This window comes from Periplaneta americana, chromosome 15, assembly GCF_040183065.1.
Source record: "Periplaneta americana isolate PAMFEO1 chromosome 15, P.americana_PAMFEO1_priV1, whole genome shotgun sequence".
Taxonomy (NCBI): Eukaryota; Metazoa; Arthropoda; class Insecta; order Blattodea; family Blattidae; genus Periplaneta; species Periplaneta americana.
This window is the reverse complement of record NC_091131.1, coordinates 53,448,637-53,469,324: the sequence shown is the minus strand read 5'-3', so window position 1 is coordinate 53,469,324 and position 20,688 is coordinate 53,448,637. Positions and strand designations below refer to the sequence as shown.

General features: G+C 35.5%; 1 protein-coding gene across 3 annotated transcripts in view; it reads right to left on the bottom strand.

Moving 5' to 3' along the window:
• Window positions 1-744: 744 nt before the first annotated feature.
• LOC138714943 (synaptic vesicle glycoprotein 2C-like) overlaps window positions 745-20,688 on the bottom strand; it is a 42,548-nt gene continuing 22,604 nt past the window's right edge. For 2 of the 3 annotated variants that reach the window (XM_069847246.1, XM_069847247.1), the window contains 6 exons: window positions 18,662-18,903; window positions 14,260-14,435; window positions 13,517-13,851; window positions 9,611-9,770; window positions 3,842-3,969; window positions 745-2,085 (listed from right to left, as the gene is read on the bottom strand). In XM_069847246.1, coding sequence (XP_069703347.1) covers window positions 2,030-2,085; window positions 3,842-3,969; window positions 9,611-9,770; window positions 13,517-13,851; window positions 14,260-14,435; window positions 18,662-18,903 — 1,097 coding nt within the window. In that variant the 3' untranslated portion in view covers window positions 745-2,029. The remainder of the gene's footprint in view (window positions 2,086-3,841; window positions 3,970-9,610; window positions 9,771-13,516; window positions 13,852-14,259; window positions 14,436-18,661; window positions 18,904-20,688) is intronic. The other variant, XR_011336122.1, reaches the window with a different exon arrangement.

The following is a 20,688-nucleotide window of genomic DNA, read 5'->3' as shown; positions in this document are numbered from 1 at the left end:
TTCAGTTCAATTCAAGATTATTTATTTCCTTTATCGTTTTATTGGGCGTCATATGTGTATGTGCCAATGATTTCAACTAAGACTTGTTTATCTCTAAAGTTCGAAAATGGCACCCTTTTCAAGTCTTCATTTACGTTTCAAAGACTTGAGATTTGGTATACGGACAGTTGTATCCTGGGAGGATACAAATTAGGAGAATAAAATATGTGTGAAAATATATTCGAAAGTGTTTACTGTATTCAAAACTTCATATTATTGTTTGATCACTCATTCGCTATTATGGTTCCGATATGGCGATGATCGTCATGCGAATGTCAGTGATGACCGCTCAGCATTCACGTCAGCCATCAGCCGTGTAGTTTCCTACAGCGAACATCTCCTTGCTATCGAAAGTATATTATGCCATCAGAAAATTTGATAGCATTAAGTTTGGAGGCAAGAAGCAAGAGCTAAATGGTATCAGTGAGATACATTGATGAATATATATCCATGCCAGCTCCATATATAAACATAGAGTAATTGAGCAGCGTTGTCCACCGAGCGATGATCGCAATAGCGAAACCATAGCATGTATTAGGAGAATATAATATATGAGGAGATACTGGGAGTTGTAACCTGTAGTCTGAATTTCATATTCTCTCTGGTCTGAAAACATATTACATTCCATCCATTTAGTATTTACATCAAATACTTTACATATTGAAATTCTACACACTTGATAGCCTATATAAATATAGTCGTATCCTCGGAGAGTACGTGATTTTATTTTGGTATTAGCATAGACGTGTTCTCATCATTCTACATACTCTTTGGTCAGAGATTAATTACAAACAATCGACAAAAATTTTCTCCACTTCTTTAAATATAACTAATGGTATTACCCAAGGATCACTTCTCTCTCCTCTCCCTTTCACATATAAACGATTTTCCCTATTTTACAGATACTTCTGTAGCACTGTTTGCAGATGATGCTGCTATAATTTCTCAACAAGAAAATGCTCACATCCTTGGTACACAAATTCAAACTATTCTTAATGTAATAGACAAATGGTCACAACAGTGGAAACTAGCTCTTAATCCTTTAAAGTGACAAGTCAAAATGTTTAATATTTTCCATGACATGAGAGAAATACAAGGTTTTAACAATGACACACTCAATATTGAGATTCTTGCTAACACTCACAAGGTTCCAGGATCTTTGTTGTGTTAATGGTAAGTGTATACATTAATTAATTTATCCGCGTTGGTTTGATAATGGATACTTATCCATCGTCATAACTCCATGGTAATGCATGGCATTCATTACCGCACTCAGTGTGATGTGTAAATGATTATTGCACTCAGTCAACGATCATATCATGAACGCATTTTAAATAAACGCGGATATAATATTGTATACAACTAATGGGATGAGTATAATTACCGCCCTAGTATAATTACACAACTCGGCTCATGCCTCGTTCTGCAAAACACATTCGAGCAATACCCATGATGCTCATATCTCACTAGTTGCATAAATAACTATTAGATTGCTCTGATATCCTGCACGGTTTAGTAACTCATTGTCTTACAAGAATCTGATTAATCGCTTTTAACTATCACTAATTAATTAATAAATATCCAACCACATTGGAACATATTATGTATGCCTATGTACACATGCAATGGTTTTGTATAAAACTTTTTAAAATTGTGTGTTTTTCTCTTAAAATCCAAGATAAAAAAATTCATCATTAAAATAAATATTTTGCGACATCTCCGTCATTCCTGTCCAATATTTCATCCCTAATGTATGTTTTGAATATGGGTGGTGATTGTGGAAGTGGCAGTGATGGTAGTGGTGGTAATACATTTTTTCCCGAATATACATCGTTACTGTAAGAGTAACTGAATCTCAGATGTTTTCTATAATTATTATATAAATATTAAGGATCCAAAGGTATTAAAAATAGATGATGGAGGCAATATGATAATAAAACAGCAACACTGCTGTACATGAAAATTGGATTAGTGATGCATTTTAAAATCTTCACCTGATTCTCCAACGCCAGGGAGATGGCAGGAAGAAACCCAAGACACCACAACCTGTAAAATAAAGAAATTTAATTTCTGTCCATTAATGCTTACTTGCTATCAGTCTACTTACTTTGTTCTTATAAGAATGTTTTTTTTTTCAACATGAGAATAAATGAGATCAGGAAAGCTTGAATGTTTAGTTGGTTAGTAATGCATGTCTTATTGGATCACTTACACGAAACCCACAATGAACTAAGCAAATATGTTGTCTACAGTGCTTAATTTTGACATAGTGAGAAATGGCTGAAAATTTTGCTTCTTGCTTTTTATTTTCTTGAATAACAACAAAACTAAATAAAGAACAAGTGGTAAGTAATATCAGTAAAAAAATTATTAATTATTAATAGTTATTATTATTATTATTATTATTATTATTATTATTATTATTATTATTATTATTATTATTATTAACTCGGGACAAAATTAAACACAGAAAAAATATGTGAAATGCCTGTTATTATTCGGTTGAGAAGCTCTTAGCATCCAGTCTGCTGTCAAAAAATCTGAAAGTTAGAATTTATAAAACAGTTATATTACCGGTTGTTCTTTATGGTTGTGAAACTTGGACTCTTACTTTGAGAGAGGAACATAGGTTAAGGGTGTTTGAGAATAAGGTGCTTCGGAAAATATTTGGGGCTAAGAGGGATGAAGTACAGGAGAATGGAGAAAGTTACACAACACAGAACTGCACACATTGTATTCTTCACTTGACATAATTAGGGACATTAAATCCAGACGTTTGAGATGGGCAGGGCATGTAGCACCTATGGGCGAATCTAGAAATGCATATTTTTTTTTTTTATCCAATGCCACCAGGTTGTCTTTTCGACATTTCTGGTCTTCTCTCCTGAGGTTGGGGCGCCTGGAAGGCAAAGTTACATTACCCCGATGATGTGATAGGATGATTATGATAATGAGGTGCCAGGAGAGGTCTTAAATCTAAACTTAACCTAAATTCCAGACCATGGACGAACACAGGAATAATCCCCTTTAAGGAAAAATTCCTGTGCTCTAACCGGGAATCGAACCCGGGACCTCATGAACTATAGCCAGAAGCTCTGACCACTAGACCATGAGGCTGAAATTCATATAGAGTGTTAGTTGGGAGCCAGAAGGAAAAAGACCTTTGGGGAGGCCGAGACATAGATGGGAAGATAATATTAAAATGTATTTGAGGGAGGTGGATATGATAATAGAGACTGGATTAATCTTGCTCAGGGTAGGGACCTATAGCAGGCTTATGGGAGGGAGGCAATGAACCTTCGGGTTCCTTAAAAGCCAGTAAGTAAGTATTATTATTAACTATTATTAATAGTTGCAGTACAAAAACGGGCAATTTACTTTCATGGCTGAGAAATTACTTATAGTCATGGATTTGTTTTTCGCTTCTTCATCACTCCAGGAACCACAAACCTTATAACCTCCCTATCCTCACCGTGAATAATCTTGTTGAATCTCGATTGCTATGAAATATTGCTTACAGTATGTCTTCAAGGCAATAATGGGCATACCGATAACTAATTTTGTGACCACACAAAACAAATATATTTCCTTAGACTAGTACAAAGGGTGCAGACGCTTCCACTAGGACTGATCTCTCCTCTAGATCTTTTAACCACCACAGTAACTCGGGGCATAATATAAGAGAAACAACGTCCATACTGGAAGTAGGATTTTCTAATGTTATTGTTGTTACTGAAGCATGTGGTGAATTCCACCGGCTGTAGACATATTTCTCCTGTTGCGTTAGCTACTCCTGACTTACCTATGAGCACACCACCCAGAGCTATGAACACGAGAATGCAGTTAACTTCCAGCAGAATCCCCAGGATGATGCTGCTCACCACTGTGCCCACTCGTCCCATCAGCATGGACATGCAAACAGCCATGGCTCTATAAGAATATCAATCCTGCGCTTACTGCAACGTCGTGGTGAAACAACAGAAACATACTTGTTCTAAAATTATGGTTGCCCATGTTATAAAAGAAAGCTGGGACTTTGCAAAATTATTAACAGAGGATTTTGTAAAATTTGACAGAAGTTTTTGTACTATACTATCACTGTTGTAGGGTTGCCATATATTCCAGAAAACTGAGAAAATTTGGATTACAATAATGATATACTTAGTAGAATAAGAAATCTCTAATGTTGCAACTGTACAATAAAACAATGTTAGCCGCAATATATATTCTCATTTTTTGTCGATAATTCAGCCCAGTCAGCAACATACATTTGAGACACCAGGTTCCAAAATCCGTCTAATCCACTTTTAGACGAAACTGAGTTAGCATCTACGACTTCTAATCCACTAGTGTGTGGATTCCAAAACCCATCTTGTTCATATTGTTTCCATTAACCATCTCATTCTAATGTAACCATATTGGATTTACTGTAGATGATGCTCTTCATCCATTCGTATTTTGTTTAAAAGAAGAATTTGTCAATAATAACCATAACAGAGAATTCTGTAGGATCAAAAATTAATATCATCTTATAGAAGAATTTGACTGGTATTTAAAAATTTATGAACATAATCCGATATTGCAATAGAGCAGTATGAAAGGTACTATTATATTTTTTAAAGCTAATCAGCACTGCAACAATTACAACATAGAACTTCGGTTGCTTGTCATACAAGGTGATATCTGCCTGCATGCTAAGTTTTCTTGATGCTTTATTGTTGTTGTTTTCTAATGCCAGGCGCTTGACAATAAAGTCATTTGACCTCTTGCACTTCAATATTTTTCAAAGATATTATCATGACCAGCCACTGAAGCACAGATTTTGAGGTGTTCCGAATCCATTTCTTGATGCTTTATTGTAGTTTAATAATTCAAATTTTAAAGACAGCACCATCAATTTCATGTGTTCTATTCATATTTTACATTCAGCTCAAGAGATATTTCTTTTCATTTAATTATTTTTTTCTATTTTTATTATTAGACTAATGACTTACAATATTTATATTCATATTCATATTATTTATGATTTCATAATAATGAAATTTCATTACTTTTTCAGTACCGGTAATGTAACTAATATTTTTCATCTTAATAGACCTATTTTCTAAGACTCAGAAAGAAACAGACCGCTATACTGGAGAATTAGCACGGTCACTTTGAACCGTGCCGTTACGTTTACCACCAAATTTAAGTAAATACACAATGTCACCAACATAAGAACATGACGTTGGTGTGTGGCGTAGTTGGCGGGAGAAATTTTTTCTCTCTCTGTCTACCTCCTTCGTTCTGAATATTATTGAGAGATAGCACCACTGTTCGCGACAATGTGTATTTGCGTAAATATTGCGAGTAAATTATGACGAGTGCCTTAGATGAGAGGCTCGGGACAGTAACAGTTTTGCTGTAGCGCATGCGCGGACCTCTCATGCAGTGGGAGCGTGATCCTTACTTGAATTTATTTTTGCGTGTACTTGCAGATTAAATGATTGAGATCCCTTCTTGCTCCGGTTACAGGCCTTGCATTTACGAAGGTTATGTTATGTTAGGTTAGCTTAGATTAGATTAGCTTAGCTTAGCTTAGGTTAGGTTAGATTAGCTTTGGTTAGGTTAGCTTAGCTTTGGTTAGGTTAGGTTAGCTTTGGTTAGGTTAGCTTGATTTGATTCGTCCATGTAGTAGTTAAAATTATATAATATGACAGTTTTTGATTCGTAATATTGTTAAAAAATAATAGGCCTATAATGAAAGCGGTGAATAATTTCATGGTCCTTAAATTTTTTTTCGTAAAAGGCTAGGTATTTTTCTATAGAGCCAGAAATAAAACAGCAACGCCGTCATAATTACGTATTGGCGAACATTAACCGGAAATTTACTTTCCGTCATTTTAATTGTATTCCGTGAAACACACCTTTTTTCCTGTTAATTTCCTTGTGATAACCTAGTTTATTATCTTATTACATCTTTATTTTCTTTTAATGCATTCAAAAAACTACCGTTGTACTACATAAAACTTTGAACTTGACTAATGGAGTGAATTATTTAAGAATATAGTCGCGAATTTGACTACCACCATTTCGATTATATTTTGTTTGATACGGCTTGGTACGGCCCGGTGACTAGTGGCCAGCGAGTAGAGTCGACTATTGATATTGGTCTGCCGTGCGTATTATCCAGTTGTTCCAAACAGACATAAAAAGCTTCTTTTGAAGAGAGAAGGCCAATTATTTCTTTTGATTCCAAATACCCTCAAAGCCCTGATTTGCAGTTCCAGAAACCAGATTTTTCAGTGTACGATTCCGCTCAACATCTTATCCAAAATATTACGCCTCATTTTGTTATCATCCTTAAAGTTTGAAGAATGAACTTTGCAGACTAATTTTCTTATTTTTTATTTATACAGGTTTAAGTAGATTATCAAAATATACATTACAAAAATTCTTTTTGTGATTTATGGAAAATCATAGAAACTGGATAAGAAGGATTTTGGCCCTGACCTGTCACATATATATAAATTTTTTTAGATTGAAAACTCAAAAAAGTTTCATATCCATTGTTCATGAATTAAAACAGAAAATCAATATCCCGAATTTAAAAGAAAACTTACAAATTAAACCAAACCCTTTAACTCTATTAAATATAGAATATAATCTAAATTTAACAGAAGAAATACTGAAATCAGAAGTAAACACTGAAATACTGAAACAATTGTCTTTAGAGACAATTAATATTAGGTACCCTCCGCAAAACTGGCTTCATTTATACACTGACGGATCCTTGATCTCCAGAGAACAAGGTGCCGGTGCAGGTGTTACGTGCTGTCTCTTCTCACTTTATAGATCTCTTGGATATGGAACAACAAGTTTTGATGGTGAAATCATTGCAATAAGGGAAAGTCTCAGGAATCTTCTATGCCACATCAATAAATTTAGGAATGCAGTTATGTCAGACTCCAAAGCAGCTATTCTATCAATCGTCTCTAAACACACACCTTCATCTCAAACAGCAGAAATAACTAAAATGCTCTCTCAATTAATATCACTCAATAAAAGAATTGTATTCCCATTGTGGAATCCTGGGAAATGAGAATGCGGATGCTTTAGCAAAGAAGGGCAGCACTGCTACTTACAGACCTGTTACTAAATCTACGTATTACTCTGTGAAAAGATTTATTAAATCTACATACTTAGACTTCAACAAACAAAATTTAATAACACAATTCCAAGGGAAAAAATGGAACTCTCTGCATCAAAATCCACAGTTAATTCCCGATTTACCACGAAAATCGTCTGTAGCTGCATTTAGATTGGCAACAGGCCATGATTGTTTGGCCAAACACCTGCATAGAATTGGAATATATCAGTCCCCTAACTGTCCATTGTGCAACTCAAACCAAGAAATGGATTCGGAACATCTCAAAATCTGTGCTTCAGTGGCTGGTCATGATAATATCTTTGAAAAATACTGGAGTGCAAGAGGTCAAATGACTTCATTGTCAAATGCCTGGCATTAGAAAACAACAACACAACAACAACATATATAAATTTTTTAAATTATGGTTTATTTAACGATGCTCGCAACTGCAGAGGTTATATCAGCATCGCCGGTGTGCTGGAATTTTGTCCCGCAGGAGTTCTTTTACATGCCAGTAAATCTACTGACATGAGCCTGTCACATTTAAACATACTTAAATGCCATCGACCTCTCGGCCGGGATCGAACTTGCAACCTTGAGTATAGAAGGCCAGCACTATATATATATTATATACCGTATATATATATATATATATATATATATATTATATACCGTATATATATATATATATATATATATATATATGTATTCGTCCAGTTTTGTGAAAAAATTATAGTGACAGGAATTTACAAAAATATGCATAAAGTACTTGCAAATCATTCATAGAGTACCGGCACTATAAAATCATACGTAGGATGCTGCTATAATCATGAAGAATCTTTACAAAATTATACATGGCTATTATATTATTATTCTTAGTCATTCTGTATAGTGTCAATGTATGCTTAACTCATTGTACACGTTATCCGAGTTATTTTGTGTAATTCGACTCTACGTCGTCATTAAAATCGTTGCTTTACTCAGTCATTTTTATATAATGTCAATGTAAGTGTAATTCATTGTAATCGTTATTTTTAGTTATTATATAATTACACTTTTAATCTACTAATAATTTATAATTTTAAGATTTCATGTAATTTTAAGATCTTGACACTGTTAGAAACTTGTATACAAATCTATTGACAACTAATAAATGAATACTAAATACTGAAATACATTCTGCAAAGTCATACCTAGGACACTACAAAGCCATTCCAATCTTCAACAGAGGAAATTCTCTTCAAAATATGTGACTGGTTCTCAGTCAATAAATTAGTATTAAATTGTAACAAAACTAACATAATTCAATTTAAATTCTGTCCAAATTCAACCTCGCAAATTTCAAGCGGAATAATTAACAATAGATACCTAATAGAAACAACAACAACCAAATTTCTTGGCTTAAAAATCGATAATGTGTTAAATTGGAAAAATCATAAAGAAATTATCCCCCAAACTAAATTCAGCATGTTTTGCTATTAGATCTATGCAAAAGATAGTACATATCATTACCTTAAAAACAATATACTTTGCATACTTCCACTCGGTAATGAGTTTTGGAATAATATTCTGGGGAAATTCCACAGATAGTAACAGTATATTCCTATTACAAAAAAGAGTACTGGTAATTAGAATATAATAGGTGACAAATCTAGGGAATCGTGTAGGCTATTTTAAAAAAAACTACAAATAATGCCCATGGCTTGTCAGTATATTTTTTCATTAATAATCTTCCTCGTATGTAATCGTGAAAACTTTGTAACTAATTCAACAGTTGATAGCATAAATACACATCAAAAAAATTACTTTCATACTCTATCTTGCTATAAAAAAGGAGTGCGTTATATGACAGTAAAATTTTTAATACCCTCCCTATCGACATAAAAAATTAAACTCAAAACATAAGATTATTTAGGGCCAAATTAAAGAAGTACAGGTACCTAATTTCTCACGCCTTTCTATTCTGTAGGTGAATTCATGACATTCAATAACGCTTCATGAAATTGATACTAAAACTTTGTTTTGTACTAGTAGACTATATTGTAAACCTCGTCTGTATATATTTCATCTAGACTGTGACTATAAATTAAGACTTTATAATAGTATTAAGTTTTCTAACTTGTTCCATATTCTAGCTGTGAAGCAATGTATGAATATTATGGAATCTTAATAAATACAATACAATTCGTACAGGATTTTGCAAATGAATTCACAAAATTGTACGACTCCTATGCAAAATCTTTACAGAAGTTTCTGCAATATCTTTTACAGAAAGATATTAAAATCATTCACTATAATTCAGAACAGAAAATAAAAATAAATGAGACGAAAATACACAATAATTCACAAGCGGGTTTTCAAACCATTAAGGGACTTGATTCAACTATCAGCACACTGATATAGCCCACTCTATAAGGGGCATACCGCGAACTCCTGCAGTACCTGAGATGTGTGGGGAAGATGTCCACGAGAATACTGTTCAGCACAGTCGGGCTGGTAAGAGTGAGACCTTCAAGAATGCTCGACAGAATCAGCACGCCTGTGGCTGACTGGGCAAACAGCAGTGCCACTCCAGACAGTCCGGAGACTATCATGCAAGTCACTGTCAACATACGTAAATATCTCTAACATTACCCTGCTTGTCTTGAGCAGATAAAGATTTTGTAATCAGCATTACATCGACGAGGAAACCTGTTCTCAAATTGTACACATAGTTACTGTATACCTCCAGAGCAGACAGAAAAATATATTTTTAAATTAACCACCCATATTAATTGTAATTAAAACTTGAATAAAAGATAATGGAAGAAACTGAGTAGCCCAGCCTTGAGTAGTCTGCTGGTACAGAGCATTGAGCACATAAGCTTGCCTGGTTTACTACATAATAAGATGGAGATTTCTTTCACCTCCGCATATTTATAGTTCATTACAGTGAAGAGTGCAAATACGTATTCAAAATATGTTTCTGAATCCTGTAAACGTTCTGTTATTCATGACAAACTATTTTCGTGGAAAAAATATTTCTTTCTGAGACAAGTGAAATCAATAAGGAAGAGACACAATTGGCAGAGTGTTATAATAAAGCTTACAGAGGATCATCTTTTAGGAAGGAATATCTCTGTTGAAATGTCTCCAGATGTTCAAGATGTAGAATCACCTGATGTACAAAGTGATGTGAGCACCTTTCTGAGGAAATGGTTACCTAGTTCTCTCCAGACAATGTCTTATCGGTGGAATCTAATGACACTGTAAGTGAATTGCTATATTATATAGTCATCTGCTTTAAGCTACGAACCAAACCAACAGAAAAAAAGAGTAAATATCATCAGAAGATAGCTGGGACACCCCATGAAGAGATGGGAAGAAAATTTCTGTAGACAGTAACAGTTCTTTTAGAACTACAACTTGTTAGGATGATGACGACGACGATGACGACGATGATGATGATGGTATCAGCAATGATTATTAAGTAGAAGAGTTTTGTCTTGTCCTGTGCCACAGTGCAATGGTCTAAGGCATCATGCCTGGATTCACGTTACAGAATGAGAACTGGTTCGAGTCCTCATTCAGGAAGAAATTTTCTCATGAAATTTCAACCTGTGTATGGAAAGGGTGCCCACCCAGCATCGTGATAAATTTGAAGAGCTACACTAGGTAGTGAAATCTGGTTACAAAAACCAGCTACAATGGCTGGGAGGATCATCGTGGTGACCACACATTATCTCCGTACTAGTTGAATGATCGTTCACCTCTACTGAGTCATGTGGACGTGAGGCCAGCGGTTGGCTAATTGGTCCTGGCCCTTAATGGACTGTCGCACCACGAATTACAAAATTTTATCTGAATGAAGGTGAGTAAAAGATATATTTGTTAGCCATAGTTTGTGAAAGATTTTCTGTTAATTGTGTCTGAACAATAGCTTTACCTACGGAAAATATAGTTACAGAATATAGAAAATACACTTTTATCTCCCTTAGAAATTAATTATTCTAAGCTGGGTTTAAACTTGCAACCCCAGACCTAATGGCAAGCATCTGAGGATGACTTAAAACATAAATATCGGTATATCAAAACTAATAGAAAAGTAATAAACAGGGAACGGATTTATATGGACTAAAAATATATGAAATATGTAAATATATATGTAGTTATTTTTACTAAAATATGGAATTAAATATGGATTTTTACCAAAATATGGAATTAAATATGGACTTAAAATTATAAAAAAATGACTATGTACGTTAAATATTGGTACATTTTAATCAAACTAAACAAAAAATATAATGGACGTACCTTATCTTCCAATGTAGTTTCAACAAAACACAATTTTTATTGTCTGTTACCATAACAATAGGTTACAAACATTTCTTTCAAGTGCTGAAAAGTGAATCTTCTTCTATTGTCTCTGAGGATAGATTTATACTGACTAAAAGAGCGTTCGACGTCACAAGAAGTAACTGGTACATAATTCAATTTCACAATGTCTGCTGGGGATAAGTCCAAGTTAATCTTCACTGTTGATTCACCACTCATCACAGCAACAACCTTTTGTAGTTCTTCATATCCAGGGTTTTTTGAAAGTACAGTGTCCACCTTAGCTCTTACTGCATCTGCAACTTTACCTCTACCACGATTCAGTTGTTCCACAGTACTATTTATAATTTCAAAACTTTCAGATAGTGAAAGGTGCCTATTTTGGAGACTTTTGAGCGTTTTTATGATGCATGAAAATGTATGCTGAATGTGAGCTAAGTCATTCTTCACACTTATGTCACAGGTAACTGTTTTCGCAGTATCAATTGAGACTGCATCTTCAGAGTCCAATGCAAGGAGAACATTGTTAATAGAGTCTATATGTTCGGCATAATATTCAACTGCTTCTAGCCATGTACCCCATCTAGTTAAAATTGGCTTTGGTGGCAATGGAATTTCAGGGTACATTTCTTTCAACACGTTAACTCTACTGGGAGCTTTGAGAAATACTTTTTTCACTGATGAAATCAACAAATCTACTTTAGGGAAATTGTCTCTGACCACTTCTGCCACACGATGAAATGCATGCGCCACACAAGTAAAATGAGTCAATTTAGGATATACAACAGATAATGCTTGTCCAGCTTTGACCATATAAGGGGCAGCATCGCTAATAAAGAATAACACATTATCGTACATAATACCCTTTGGCCACAGGATACCCATAGCTTCGTTGAACAGTTTAACTATAGTTTTGTTATTGCACTTTTCTAGAACATCACAATGTAAAAGAATTCGTTCAGAATATTGTTCACTTAACAAACCGATAACTACATTACCAACAAGTCTACCTTCTTTGTCGGGAGTCTCATCAATGGAAACCCAAATTGAACTATCTTTAATTTCATCTCTTATCTTCTGTATTGTCTCATCGTAGATGGATGGAGCATACGTCTTCCTAAGTGTTGACTCATCCGGGATTGTATGTTGAGTATATTTTTCAAGGAATTCCCTGAAGACCTTATTCTTTAGTTTGTAGAGAGGAATATCAGCAGAGATGAGAGAACGGCACAGGTCGATGTTAAACTCAGATCTTACATTCGATGTTGTTGGTTGTGTTAAAAACAATTGTCTCTGCTTGGAATTTAGTTGTTTGTTGGCCTGATGTTTACTAGTTGTAATGTGTTGTTGCACCAGGAACTTTTGTGTAGATGATACTGCACACTGACACAAATTACAAAATAATATTTTATTGTCAGTTGATAAACCATCTTCTTTAAATTCTGAAATGTAACTTGTTAGTTTTGATTTTAAATTGACTGAATGACGTACTTTTGGCATATTTACCGTCTTTATAGTATGATTTACAAAACTGAACCTATGTGTACTCTGACTGGCATTTAACTGTTGAGCTGCACAACTGAAGTCTGTTAAAAATTTTAAATTAAATTAATACAGTTTTGTAACTTACTTTCCCATTGTTGATAGGACTGCTAATTTTCAAATAACTCTGATGTTAAAGGGATTACTGAACATGTGTTTAAATCTCTATTGTTGAAATGTATTTTTAAAAGTTAATGGAATTTTGTTTTGTTTTATTGTTAAACCTAATATAATATGGACTGTTTTATATGAAATATGGAAAATATATGGAAATTAACGAAAATATGTACTAAACTCTAAAATATGGAAAAATATGGAAAATAAAAGTAGGATTTTTCAACCCTACACATTGTGAAACATAAAGATAATGCAAAATATAAATTATATTAGCTTTATAAGTAAATATGTATTTACATATAAATCCTTTCCCTGGTAATAAATATGAATATTAAAGCATAGGAAGATGTTTAGTAAAACCTAACAGTTCCTTACCTAGAATATTCTTCTTCCCCATACGAGTAATGAGGAACACACACGCGATGTTGGCAATGGCTGAGGAGCCTCCTATGATGAGACTCTTCATAAAAACTGTGGAGGCAACTTCTGATGAGCATGTTCCATTCAGAGGCAGGGATTCTGTCCCTGGCGGGCTGAGAGAGACATTGATCACTGTCATGTTGGATTCGAAAGCCTCTGTATGAGTTGTGATATTGCCTGCAAGTGTGGAGATTGCCTCACACACAGTGGCCGACACCCCAGGATGAATGTCTGCATAGTCTGCCAAACGGTTGAACATCTCTGGCAGCCATAGCAAGAAGCCATTGAAGCTGAAAACAAATTAAGATAACTGTGAGAAAAAAGCAAGACAAATTTAGTGATAAAATATACAAACTGATATTATACCAGTGACAGTTGTAATGCCCAGAACTACCAACTTGGCCTCATTCTGAGGTGGTATAAGACTGTTCAGAGAGATGGGTAGTGTATAAAAAAATAGCGTTTTAAACAATATGATACATTTCCATTAAAGTGATTATAAGCATTTACCCACCAAAAATCTCGCACAATAATCCCAGGATCAACACTGGTACCAGTACCATTAGTGAAGTCCTCAGCTAACAGCATAGCCTACCAGATGACAGTAATATAAAAATGAGAAGAGAGAAATGGAGCATTACATGTGCAAAGACTGGGTGGCTTCATAAGGTGAGTAACATAAAGTTACCTAGGTATACCTAGCAAATATTCCGAACATGAGAGAGCATCCCAGAAGTGTGTTGATCAGATGAGGTGGAAGAAACAAAGGCTTCGTCTGCGACCACATCAGTCGTAATATTCCCGTCAGTGAACGAAGATTGTGTTTATAGTTCGTGTCTTCTTCTAGCCTGAGCTCTATTTTCAGTGATTTCACCTGCAAGAAAGAAGTTATAAGTATTTAATTTCAAATAAAAGTTATGACCAATGGAACACAAGACCCTATTCAAATTCAACAATCACCACTTGAGTATGTGCAGCAGTACGTGTATCTCGGGCAAAGCATCTCCCTAAACAAGAACACAGAGAATGAAATCAAACGCAGAATAGGACTGTCATGGAACAAATTTTGGTCGCTCAAATTCCTACTCATGGACAAACGGCAAAAAGCAAGCAAGGTTTGTCAAAGGAGAATGGAAAGGAAGATCCTAAATGTTTCACTAAGAGACAGACTTAGAAACGAGGAAATAAGAAGAAGGACAAAAATGCGCGATGTGGTAGAAAGGGCAGAAAACCTAAAATGGAAATGGGGCGGCCACATAGCACGTATGGATCACCAGAAATGGACAAATCACACCACAATGTAGGACCGGAGAGAAGGACGATGGCACGTGAGACGACAAAAACCAGATGGGCGGACTACTTCAGAACCAAAGCTGGAAGTCAATGGTCGAGAGTGGCACGAGACAGAGAAGTATGGAGGCAGCTGGCACCAAACATGAATCAACAAGCACCAGATAGGACAGAAAGTCAACGACAGTGAGTGTAACTCGTGTGAAGTGATATGAGGAAGTTTGGGGGATGAGTATAGTAGAAATGATCGAAGAGGGAAGTCAGGAACAGTGAAACGAAGAAATATCAGTAATATGACCAAGCTCCCAAGGACTCGCTCACCTTAGGAGCCTACTTATGAGCAATTCCCTGTGACAACAGGAGGCCCTTGCCCTTGCGGGATGTGTGCGGGCTAAATTTATTATATTATTATAAATTTATAATTTCAAATAACATTGTATCAAAAATTATAGTTCAGTCTCATTACTCCAGTATTGTAATGTGACAAAACACGTCTATAAGTATCTCTGGTACCGAAATTTATCTGATTTGTCTGCGAATGAACTATATTATCCTTAAGTGATCGAAAAATTCTGCTTGTATTCAATACACGTGAGTTAATGTATTTTTTCACATAAAGCCCCACTCTGAGTAATTCCTCCCCTATTCAAATATTGAAATTAAATTAAATATTGCTTATTTCACTTCCCTCCAACGACAATGAAATTCCCTTCAACCAGTTTGTGACGGAAAGTTTTCTAGGTCATTTGTTTCGCATAATATAAATTTTCAAATGTGAAGGCTCGGGCCAACCATCTCCTAATAATAGACCTGCACTTCATCCGTCAAAGTTGTGCTATCTTTTTCCATTTTTGTCTCTATCTTCACTGCAAGTACACAGTTACAAGTCGTCCATACCGACAATGTGTGAGTGGATAATCCACGCGTGGGGACTGATCACCGAGGAAGTTATTAAGAAAAGCTTAAAAAAATTGGAATTTCCTGTGCCATTGATGGGTCCGAGGATGAATTGTGAAAATGAACGAGATGAAAGTGATTACAACAGAGTGTAGGACAGAGAAGGGGAGATTTACGTTTATAAGCATTTAAACTATTTTACACATCCCTTGAGAAAATACTGATGTTTTTGGGCCAAAATTTTCAGGGAGGAAAGTTGGGAATTATGTGATTGTATTGTATTATATTTATTAACATTCCATGGTATTCATACATTGCTTCACAGCTAGAATATGGAACAAGTCAAAAAACTTAATACTATTATAAAGTCTTAATTTATAGTCACAGTCTAGATGAAATATATACATACGAGGTTTACAATATAATCTAATAGTACAACACAAAGTTTTAGTATCAATAATAATATAATGTACGGTACGGTGACAATATACGGTACAATGCTTTTTATTTCTGCTTGCAGTTGCGAGCATGTGAGAACTCTATTGGCCCAAACCTGTCCCAAAACTGGTTTTATTGAATGATAAACTTCCCCAATAATATTTCTACTCGTACAACTTTGATCAATAACTGCATATCACAATTTTATCCTTCTGCAGTCACATATTTCTGACATTTTTAATGAAATTTGCATTCACTCACAGAAGTTCTCCATCCAAAATTTTTGTAATATTTGTCATTCTTCCTGATATTTTCTTTAAGTTCCTCTACAGTATGTGAGTTACTCTTGTAGATTTTATTTTATATGGTTCCTCAGAGATAATACTGTAGTTCCATAATCTATCTCTATATGAAATGTCATTCACTGCCTTCCTGTACAAGTACTAGTTCTGGAGGTTGGCTGTCCCCTTTCCATAATATAGAAATTATTTATAAGACGTCTATGGAATATACCCTTCATACAGAAACATTTTTGGTCTTCATTGGGTATCTCAAAACGTGGCATTTGTTCACTTTCTAAAGCTTTATCCTCTCACATATCTTCTCTTAACAGAGGAAAAACTGATTCCAGTGGCGGTTTATTGCTGCTTTCTCAATTTACTTTTCTCTTGTACTATGCAGAGTCGTGATAATTTTATTTCATAAACGTATACACAATTTCCCTGACCTATGCACCACTTTCTCATTCAATTTTCTCTGTGCTGATGACATGTCTAGACTAGAGATTACACAATGCTACAGTGAAGAGTGATCCACGAGTAAATACCACGATGACAATAGGCTCATTTACTCAACACCTCTCCCCATTAAGTTACGTGTTAGGATTAGCACCAGTCTTCATGTCTGCGCATATTGGCATTGGGTTCACGTCATTTGAATTTCTTTCTACATTGTCTGGTTTTCTCTATAACCAAGCTGCTCTAGAGCTCTAGCAAGCTACTTCCTACCTTATCTAGAATAATTGTCCTGCGTTGTAGCTGTGAGGTCTGAGCAATGCTTTGGACTGGTGATACAGAATACGTGTTGATTTGAATCTTTATAGGAGAAGAAATGTTCATATGAAATTCAGCTAATATGTGGGGCTGATGCTTACTGAATATTGTAATAAGAAAATGAGAACTTACAGTAACTAGCATACTCTGATCTACCAAATCAGTTTGAATGGTTTGGGGAAGGGGAGTCAACGTGCTGACCATATGTTACCAGTATCTCCATACTGTTTCAGATGACTGTCTATTTGTATTGTATGTGTACTATTTGCACCACGGATTATTTAGAAATTTTATAAAGAAAAACCTCATACAATTGGCAAAGTACAACAAAGTAACTCTGCATGGTTGCAGGTTATAGAAGCATAACTGGCAATCAGAATATGAATTCCTTAGCAAGAATGAGACCGAAAAAAATTTACTAAATCAAAATTTACTAAACCAATTTCGAATGGTAGATCTTTTCAACTGATCTAATCCTTCCGGCTATACTATGCCTTGGTTCTGTTTAGCCTCTAACAGAAATGAGGACCAGGGAGCGTTCCTTGGAAGTAAAGGTGGCAAGTACATAGAACTGACATCCCTACTGTTACTAATGCCAATTGACTGTAAAGGTGGGGGCATTAACTCTCACCACCCTGGACCTCTATGGCCTGTAATAAAGGTAGCTTTTTACAAGAAACAAACGAATATACTAAGCATTATGCACAATTCGTAGTAGATACTAAGCATGAATTAGATGATACAACCTTTCGCTAAGCATAATGAAGTCACTAGCATAATCTAGGAAATAACAGGAGTGTCTCATGCTGTGAGGCTGTGCTCAAGTGTGGGTTCGAATTCCTTATGGTTTGATCACATGCTTAGTTTATCCCCGAATCTCTGGTAATCTCATGACGAGTACCGGACTCATCTCGCCAAAGTACTATAATATTATTACCAAATTCTTTAACGCTAGATAACCACGCAGTTGAAACAACGCGCTAAATAACTGATACCGGATACAAAATGTAAATGTTTAAACTATACTTATACTACACAAAGCCGCTTTATGTAGCAAACCATAGCACATATTACAAACACTCACCACTTACTACGTTTTTATACATACTATTTAATGTCTACAATGAAAAGCACACAAGGTAAACGGGTAAATAGAAGGAAGGAAGGAAGAAAGAATAAAAGGAATAAAAAGGTAAGAAAGAGGAAACGGAAGAAAAAGAGAACTTCGAAGAAAGGAAGCAAGACAAAGATAAAGAAGAAATGAAATAAGAAAGAAAGAAAGAAAGAAAGATCAAAGGTAACTGTACATTTTAAGATCAGGAATGAATCGTATATGTACGTAAATAACCCTACATTTTTCAATAATATAAGAATTAATTTTCATTAAAGAACTTATGAATGAAACAAATTTACCTGTTTATACCTTGTAGTGTTGAGGTTGTTGTCCAGTGTTCATGGCATACATGTAACGCAGCACATCCAAAGCCTCCTCCTCTCTGTTCTGTGACAGCAGGAACTTGGGACTCTCTGGTAGCCAGAACAGGAACAAAAGGGCCGTAATGAAGCTAGGCAGGCTGCACACCACTACAAATACACGCCACGAGTGGTAAGTGTACAGGGGCAGCTCCACACTCCATGGCTGAGAGATTATTACCCAAGCCACACCTAGATAATGAACACAGACCTCCATGACAACATAGATGATAGTTTTGCATTTAGTGTGCTGCTATACTAAGTATAAGTGGCAGCTGAATGAATTATTTTTCTCCGCATAACTTTCCTTCATAAGCTTTTCATCCACTCGAGGTTATTATTTGTTGCCTGCACAAATAAAGCAATATATAGTGAATTATAATCAGGCGTCATTTGTTCAGTATTGCCAGCACAGTGTGATTTGCATGGTATTCTGTTCTTGCAAGCAGGGTGCGAATTAAGATTTCTGATGGGGGGGGGGGATAGAATCCTAAGATAGATAACACCTCGTTGACATTGGAATTCGGACTCATTTCGTCATCATTAATACACATATCAATATATCATCATGCATATCAGGGGCGGACGCAGGATTTTTTTTCGGGGAGGGATTTGAGGAGATAGTAAATGGAATAATGAGAAATAAATTTATATACTCACAATTTGTTTCCGAGTCACAAACATTTACAAGTTGGCCTGAGTAGCGTAGTCAGTATAACCTTCTGTGCTCGAAGTTGCGGGTTCTACCCCAACCCAGCTCAATGGCATTTAAGTGTGTTTAAATGCGACAGGCCTCATATCAGTCGATTTACTAGCATGTAAAAGAAGTCCTGAGGGGAAAAAATTCCGGCACGCCGGCGACACTGATATAACCTCGGCAATTGCGAGCATTGTTAAATAAACCATAATTTTTTAATTTTAACATTTACAATGACTGCAATACAAAAACAATGACAGACTGACATTTACAGAAGAAGGCTTCTTAGACATTTCATCCAGTACTTCATGAGCTTTTACTTCTACATTTTTATGTGTATACATCAAGGACAGTCCATTTAATGTCTGCTCCCATCGTGCTCCTCAAGTAAGTCTTCAAATACCGCAATGTTGAGAACGACCGTTCTGGTGTTGCTGTAGTTACAGGCAACGTGCAGAAAAGTTGCAGCACCTTGCGAGTGCAGGGAAAAATAATTTTATTGCACCTGTTCAAAGATGGTATAAAAACAGTAGGTATTAGGTGAAGATTTTTCTGATCAAGGAAATTTCTTCTCCACATCTTCAATTCATTGAAGAAAGACTCTGGTGGGCCACTGATTTACTATAGCCTCAACAGCAGTTTCTAAATCTTCATCTGATGCTCGCACTATGTTTTTAGGCAGTAAAGTTTGTATGGACTTTAGGATTCCCTTAAGATTTAAAAACCTGTCCTTGAGCTGACTAATGAAATAGTCTAAGAAGAGAAGGAAAATTAAAAGCTTAAAATACTCTTCATGACTCTCTGCCTTGAAGTAAGAATGCTGTGTTTGTCTTCCTGCAGTTCTTGGAATTTAACATTTTAGCAAAGAGAATTTACGTGGAAAACTCTCTAATTCCTATGTACATTGACAAATTAAAATTAATATTATTTTTGTTTCTTGTTTCGTATTTTTCTCAAAATTTCGGGAGGGGATATATCCCCTTAATCCCCCCTCCCTTGCGTCCGCCCCTGATGCCTATAATAGCCTGGATTAAGTTCATGGTGCAGCGTGCTGAACATTACAAGCATCCAACCGTATCGGAATTTCTCCGAACTGAACATATTTACGTATTGCATCACTTCTCTTATCTTAACACACACAAACTGATGACAACAGAGCGACAGAGGCGACCTCAACCTCATTCCATTTGACTCAACGCTTGGTTGCACTGAGTTGCTTGTCTTGAATCTTGATCATAATAATAATTATATCCATGAGCAGGCTTAAAATAAAATGTTTA